The sequence below is a fragment of the Vombatus ursinus genome, unplaced genomic scaffold (genome assembly GCF_900497805.2).
Source record: "Vombatus ursinus unplaced genomic scaffold, bare-nosed wombat genome assembly UNPS02008216.1, whole genome shotgun sequence".
In the NCBI taxonomy this organism is placed as follows: domain Eukaryota; kingdom Metazoa; phylum Chordata; class Mammalia; order Diprotodontia; family Vombatidae; genus Vombatus; species Vombatus ursinus.
In genome coordinates this window covers 232,200-240,349 of record NW_020947994.1, presented here as the reverse complement: position 1 = coordinate 240,349, position 8,150 = coordinate 232,200, and the positions used below count along the sequence as shown (strand labels likewise).

The window sequence follows — 8,150 nt, the reverse complement described above, 5'->3', positions numbered from 1 at the left end:
CAGTATTGGCATACTATGGTCCACAGGGTCACAAAGAATCAGACACAAGTGCATGACAGAACAACTCCCAAGAGAAATGAACATAACATCTAGCTGTGGTCTGACCAGTAGAGAGTACAGGCTTTAGTGGATCCATCTTGGTGTAGGGCTACACTAGGATCATCCAGTGCTAGTAAGTTTCCTCTAGATTCTGCCCATAATTTGAACCTGTCATGATCATTTTGGGGGCCTGTCAATCAGAGATCAAGCTATGCCTCAAGCTTCAAGTCAGAGGCAAATCTGACTGACATCTTCGTTATTCTGTTGGGACTCAGAAACTGTTAGAATTAAGGCTTTAAAAAAAATGGTAGAATGTATATTAAGACTCAATGAGACATCTTTCATAAAAAATACTAATGTTGAAATTTTAAAAAGTTTTGTTTGGTTATAAACAAGTATTGGCTGCAAAAAAAAGCACTGACATTTTTTTTCTACCCATGGAAAACACTACCCAGACAGCAACGAGGCCACTAAACAAAAGTATTCAGGAACTTTAAAATCAACTACAATTTAATATATACTGTACAAAAGTTACCAACAAATGAGTCACAAAATATTTGAGAAAATATTTCCCTTTTCTCCTTTCTCGCATATTCTCACTCTGGCTGGTAAAGTAGTCAACACTGGGTTTTTGGAAATCAGTTCTCAGGATTACCTTCACAAAGGTAGGTTGAAATAAATGATACCAAGAGGTACATATTTGTAATTGTTTTCTTCCAGCCAGCTTCCTTTTACATCTACTGTACTGATGTTTTTAAGTATCTGGTGAAATCCAGAGGCAGTTGAATAATAGTTTCATTGGAATGAGTTCTTATTAGTTGGTTTAAATCTTCATTTAGATATGAATCCACATGGAAAATTGTATCCTGAAAAAAATAATAGTACAAACTCAAAGTTACTCCAAATAAATAACTAAAAGCCAAAACCTTTGGGCAGAGGTGAAAAGGATTAATTATCAACCAACAACAGCTCAACTTTCTGGCTAAAATCTAGAACAGAATATGGTTCTTTTACATTATATTTCATCTGGCCATTAAACATCTCTTGTAATGAAATGAAATGGCCATCATTCCCTCTATAGACACTTTCTTTCATGCCACTATCACCTGCCTTCAAAATGTCCTAACTTTATTCTACCTATATGATCAATTCAAAAGTCAAGCTTTGAGGTGGGGGAAAAAATCTCACTTTAAGAAACAAAGAAAAATGTACCTTCTTTGTGGGATTAACTGATGTAACAGGAGGATTAAACGTCATTGTCTTCATATTATAAGTTTCAAAAAGTTCTATAGCTGACCTGTAATTGTAAAACATTGAACAGCTTGTAAGTTCCCAAGTTGAAACTATTATCATATATCCATCATGTGAAATGACAGAATGTGGTCATTTCAAGAGAATGTATAAGAAAAACTGCAAATAAAGTAAATGGTAATTAACGGAATTGCTAAACAGTTGTGGTACATGAATTCACTAGTACGTTACTGTGTTATAAGAAATGAAGAGTATGATAAATAAAGAGAAGCACTGACAGACTTATCTGAACTAATGCAAAGGAAATAATCAGAACCAGGAAAACAATCCACAATTACTACAAAAATGTAAATGGAAAGAACAACAAAACAAATGAAAATGAATGGTATGAAATTATACTCATCAAGCAGAGTCCCTAAAAGAGATGTGATAAGGTACCACCTCCCCCAACATTCTTTGCATGGGATGGGAAGCTATGTGTGGGAACACTACATATGTCATAGTGTTTTCTATATGTTGGATTAGTTTTGCTGAACTGTATCCCCCCTTTTTTTAGGCAATTGGGGTTAAGTGACTTGCCCAGGGTCACGCAGGTAGTAATGTATTCCCCTTTTTATCCTTTGTTATAAGGAAATGGAGTGGGGAGAAGGGAGTGTTCACTGGAATATGCAGGTAACAAATAATAAAAATTTTAATTAAAAAAAAAAAAAAGATCATCTAAATCAACAACCATATGAAAAAAGCAGTTATCACTACTAGGCATATATGCCCACGACGGAGAAGATGGGGAAAAGAACCGTGTGTACAAAAATAACTGTAATCGCACTTTTTATCTCAACAAAAACTAGAAGGAAAGTAGGTACTCTACCTGTGTAATGGCTTAAAGTTCTGGCATGTGAATGTAATGAAATACTGAGCCATAAGAAATTACAACATATGACAGATTCAGAGAAACTTAAAAAAAGTTATATGAGCTGGTGTAGAGCAGAAATAAACAGAACCAGGAAATTATGTCTCTTGAACTTTTCATTCCTCACAATAAGAAGAGTTAAGCCCTCTATGGAGAGTTATCTTCCAAAGAGTGGATGATTTAGAGCCACAGGGCCCATCAGGTGATATGTCACCCATTCAGGAACACATTAAATAAGAGTCAAGTAGAAATGGCTGTTGACGCCCTGCACTAATTTCAGATCTCCTGTCTTCCTCAGGCACATATCAAGGACATGACATAGAATCTCTTAACACTTGTCCAATCTGATGATCACTACTCACTTCTGTTGAATCTTATGGGCACAATCAATATTCAAGCATTTATTATGCACCTACTATGTGCCAACCACTATGCTAGGTACTGGAGACACAAAGACAAAAATTAAATATGCCCTCTCTTCATGAAGATTACTTTCTATCAGGAGAGAGAGCAAATACATAAGTATGTGCAGAATATTTTACCAAAAAAAAAAAAAAAACAAACCAAAAACCACAAAGTAATTGGGTGGTAGAAACATTGCTTGAGATTATGAAGTTTGGGGCAAGAAACTCAAAACTTCAAGAACAAAAGTGGTATTTTTTCATCACTGCAAGGTCTTTAGAAGAGAAAAGAGCAAATCTGCAAAGTAAAGAAGTGGTTATGATAATACATGAGAAGCAGATGTCTATTTCCAGACCATGGCTTAAGATTAGGAAGGACAAATTCTTGGCCAGGGATGGATTATTGGAGGGAAAAAAGTATTTGTCTAGAATCCTGCAAATCTAACCACAAAGAGGTGAAAAGGAAAAGGACAAAGACTGTTTGCATGTATATCCACCAAGCTAGATAGCACAGAAAGTAGACAAAATGCAGAAACAGCAGTAGAAATGTCCAAAAATTGACAGACAAAATTAAAAAAGGAGGCATATGCTAAAGCCCAATTCTCAAGGCATTTACAAATGAATGCACAAAATAGGGGGAAATAGAAATGCTAACACAAGGATACAAATTTGACTAAATGGGAATAATTTTAACTAATATTTATAACCCTTGAAGGTTTGGTAAATTATCAAAAAATCAAATTTTCTCTCATCAATCCCTTTTTACACATGAGAAAGGGAATTGCCCATGGTCACAAAATTATAAATGCCAGAGGCTTGGTAGAACAGACCTCAAATTTGGAATGTGGTTTTGTAAGGGTATACTTTATTCAAAGGGAACAGGATAGTGAAAAGAGTGCCAATTTAGCATTCTACAATGTGGCTCAGAAGTCTAAAATGCTCTAAGACTTTTGGGCCATCTTGTAGATTAAGAAGAAATATAATATAGAGGAATCCAGGAAACAGGAAGGGGAAAACTGGAGAGCAATCAATGATCAATGAAAGCAAAAACAGAAGTGATCCTGTTGTTGGTGTAAGCTACTAACCAGCCGGACAGAAAAAGAAAACAGAGACTAGTTCACAAAATACATCATCAACCTGACACAGTGTCATGGCACACTATAACAGAGATAGCTGCAATTTATCTGACCTGTCTTATTGATAATTCCATCCTTCCAAAAACACAAACAGGAAAATGCTACACTGGGTCTAACTCTCACCAAAGAGGAAGTGGTTGCTGGGATGGAAATGACAGGAATGGAGGGACAATGACTGACCACTAAATCTTAGGATTTGTGACAAAGGACAGAAAATCAGGCATTGTGAAAGCAAATTTCAAATGGTCTGGAGGAAAACAGAGAGGATCCTATAGGCAAAAAAAATTTTTTCTATCAAATATCTCCGATAAGGGTTTAATATCCAAAATATGCAGACAACAATACTCAAAAGAATTTCAAACTATTAACAATCACATGAAAGAATGCTCCCAATTGCTGTTATTAAGAAAAATATGGATTAAAACAATCTTGAGGTTTCACCTCACACAGAAAACTGGCAAAGATGACAAAGGATGGAAAGGGACTGTGAAGAGAGGCACATTAATGCTTTGTCGATGGGGCTGTGAATCAGTTCAGCTGTTTTGGAAAGCAGTAAGCAAATGAAAAAAATGACCATATCTTTCAACAGTGACCCAGAGATCCCAGTTCTAGGCATATACCCCAAGGAAGTCACTGACAAAAAGGTACCACATACACCAAAATATTTAGAACAGCACTTTGTGTAACAGCACAGAACTAGAAACAAAGGAGATGCCCATCAACAGGTGACCGGATGAAGAAACTGTGAAGCATCAACGTAATGAACACAAGCGCGCTCCAAGAAACAGCCGGCACGAGGAATAAAGAGAAGCACGGAGGTTGTATGAACTCACGCCAAGTGAAGGAAGCAAACATCACACACAACGACAACAATGGACATGAAATGACAAACACCAGAAAGCAATCAAAGCTGAATGCTGCAAAACGGTAAAGGCCACGCTAGGCCACAGAGAAGAAGAGATATCTCCCCCTCCTTCACAGGCAGGGAAAAGGGTCCACAACCAGTACCACTGTCGACAAAGTCAGCCTCTTTGGTTCTGCTGATCGACCGACTGGTTCTGCTGATTGGTGTACACTGGTGTAGGGCATTACATAGGACATCGGATCTTTCGAATGGGTTGATCAGTTTTACTGATTTTTTTTTCTTTTATCAATTTCTTTTTTTTTTCTTTTGGAGGAAGAAGCAATCAGGGTTAAGTGACTTGCCCATGGTCACACAGATAGTAAGTGTCTGATGTGAACTCAGGTCCTCCTGACTTCAGGGCCGGTGCTCTATCCACTGTGCCACCTAGCTGCCCCAAATTTCAAGAAAGTCCAGGCAATATAAAAACAAAAGATAACAATAAAGATTTTTTTTTTCTTTAAAGAGGCTTCCACGACCTAACATTCTATAAGGCAAGTCAGCTAAATTCTGAAAGTACAAAGGAAAAAATTCCAGAAAGGAGGAAAAGGTGTTGTCTAAAGAAACTAATCTGGATACAAAGGAAAGCCACCAAGCAATCTAGATTCTGAACACTTATGTAGAAAGGATAGAAGGTAATCCTGATCCACTGGTGACCCCAGACTCTAGCCATCCAGCCACTCTGAATCCAGACTGTACCATCACGTAGCCATCCAGTTCATAAGAATGACATGAAAAAGCACCGTAAAGCAGGTCGCACACATAATGCTGGGCCCAGAGTCAGAAAGACATGAGTTCAAATTCTGCCTCAAACCCATCCGAGCTGTGTGATCCTGGGCAATTCACTGAAACCCCGCCTTGCTCGAGTTTCCAGCATCCTCACAGCACTGACCTCAGAGCTGTATTAGTGAAACATCACTAACGGCAGAAGGAGGCTCTGACTGGTGTCCCTGGATTCTGTGCTTTGGCTCTGTGATATTTCACATCAATGACTTAGAACACAGGCAGCTCAAATATGCATATACACAAAGCAGAGGGAAGAGAGCTGACATACTGCATGAAACTTGGGCATCGAAATGCAGATTGGAACACTAGCTCAAATCTAATAAAATGATTAAATGGAATAAACATAGTTTTACACCCAAGTTCAAAACCCAGTTTCACACACACAACTTTGGGGAGACAGGGAAAGACAATATTTCATCTGAAAAAGATGTTTTCTTCTTGTGGACTAAAAGCTCAATATGAGTCAACAGTGTAATACAGCGGCCCAAAAGGTGAACGGAATCTTAGTTCAATGAAGGGGCAATTGTGAGGGGGCAGTCCAACCAATCCGGATTATGATGCTCAATTCTGGGCAGCACACCTCTAAGAATGATACTGATCAGCTGGGAAGGATAACTGAAGGGCAGAAAACCTCAAGATCAGGCCATGTGAAGACTGAGTGAAGGAACTTCACTTAAAGACTTGAGGAGAAGGCGCAGGCTGGTACACAGCGGCTGACTTCCAAGTATGTGAAGGTCAGACACGTGGAAGTTTGGGCCCAGAGAGAAGAACTGGCAGCAATGCAGAGCCTTAGCTTCCTCATCTATAAGCAAGAAAGACTAACTGATCCCGCAATCCTGAGATGCAAAGATGGCAATTTAGACTGAAACAAGAAAAACTTACCAACAATTAAAGCTAGCCAAAAGTGGCGTGAGCTACATCGGGAAGCAGGTAGTAAATTTTCCTTCACCATAAATCTTACAAAGGCGGGACTGACCACTACCATGCATGCTAGAAAGGGGAATCTTGGGTAGGGACAGATGGAACGAGAGCCTCCAAGGTCCCTTCCAACTTTTAAAATTCTGGAGTCCTCAGAGTACAGATAGAGACATCGCTTTTTGGACAAGAAACCTCTCTAGATGGTTCAACAAGAAGAGGACAACAGAAGAACAGCAGGAAAAGGAATGCCAGGGAGATTCCTGAGGACAGAAGGCTGGCCTCAGAGCCTCTCTGGTCAGCCTGGGAGCTCTGCAATCCCACATTCTGCAGACTGGACCAGTATAGACCAAGCAGTATTCTGATGACCATGGGGATCTCACCTGCCAGGAGACTAAAAAACAGAGATATGGCAAGGGTGACTGTATGGACCCAAAACTATCTAGAAGGAAAAGCAACAGCAAGAGGAACGAGCCCCTTCCCTTCAAGGGCAGAGATAAGAATTCCTACATAAGAACATAAAGAAGCTGCCCAGATTTTAATTAAACCAGGACTAGGGGCAGAGAATCAACAAGAAGACTTCATTTTCTGGGTGCCCAATTTAGGGTACAGACAGGGATCAAGGTTCAATATGGGTAAAAAGAAACAGATTCCGCAGAGAGCCAAAGAGAGAGAGAAAAGGGCTAAGAAGGCATTAGATTCAACGGGAATGGAGAAAGGAAATTAAATTAAAATCTCTATAAAACCGTCACGTGCTAACTGCACACTGCTTCTACCCTAATGAAACCTCACACGGGTGCAAGCAGCTGTTGGACACTTGAGGCAAGTAAGCCACATGCTCTGCCAGTGACAAGCAGGCAGAGCAAGGAAACGAGGACATATTCTCAGGCGTGCCCCCTAAAGAGAGCCACCCGCCAGCACCCCAGAATGAGACATTCAACCGCAGCACGTTTCTTTAACAACTCATATAGGCTTGCTGGGATCAAAGTCATCTGGTGACAGGAGCCTCCCTTCTGTTCTCGAGCTGCACCTTGAATCCAAGTCAACCCACATCTTAGCTGTCACCTCCTTCCCACCTAAACTGTCTTTGCTCCCTTTTGCAAAGGAACGCCCTTTAAAAATTCTTTCTTATAAAGAAGCAAAAGTGTTTTCAGAACTTCCAATATGCAATAAGGAAAAATGAGCATTCAAAATAAAACTGAGGTCCCCAAACAGCTTAGTGAAAGTTAATGCAAGCAAGTACCAAAACCAATTTGTCTATGGTAACAAATAAATCACAATCAATGGACTCTTAGTTTTGTTATAAGGTGCTGTACTGTGAACTTCACCTCCGACTTAAATCCAGTCTGAGAGCTTCAGAACCTTCAGATGGTGCTCCAGCAATCAGGTGAGATGCAAATCTCTGGACCACAGGATGGTAATGTCTCTGAAAGAAAAGTACATAATGACAACAGGAATTTGCATGGTACTTTAAGCATATCACTTTGATAAAACTAAGATTATACATAGGATTCACACAGAAGGATATCAAGAAAACCTAAGTCCAGATGGGCTTACAAGAGACAATCAATCCAGTCACCAAATTATCAATGAAGTAGCTTATATCACTCTTACTGCAGTAAAATGGTGATCTCTCTTTTTTTGGGGGCATTTTCACTCTTTTATTTATTTTTTGTTATATTTTAAGTTCTAAACTGTTCTCCCAACCTCCTGCACTAAAGACATAGATAGATATAGATAGATAGATAGATAGATGGATGGATGGATGGATGGATGGATGGATGGATGGATGGATGGATGGATGGATGGAT

The 8,150-nt window shown here is 39.3% G+C and overlaps 1 protein-coding gene across 2 annotated transcripts in view; it reads right to left on the bottom strand.

The window, feature by feature from the left end:
* Positions 1–522: 522 nt before the first annotated feature.
* LOC114034142 (nucleolar complex protein 3 homolog) overlaps positions 523–8,150 on the bottom strand; it is a 42,235-nt gene continuing 34,607 nt past the window's right edge. For both annotated transcript variants that reach the window (XM_027849745.1, XM_027849746.1), the window contains exons 19-21: positions 7,668–7,765; positions 1,252–1,336; positions 523–905 (exon numbers count right to left, since the gene is read on the bottom strand). In XM_027849745.1, the coding sequence (XP_027705546.1) occupies positions 777–905; positions 1,252–1,336; positions 7,668–7,765 (312 nt within the window). In that variant the 3' untranslated portion in view covers positions 523–776. The remainder of the gene's footprint in view (positions 906–1,251; positions 1,337–7,667; positions 7,766–8,150) is intronic.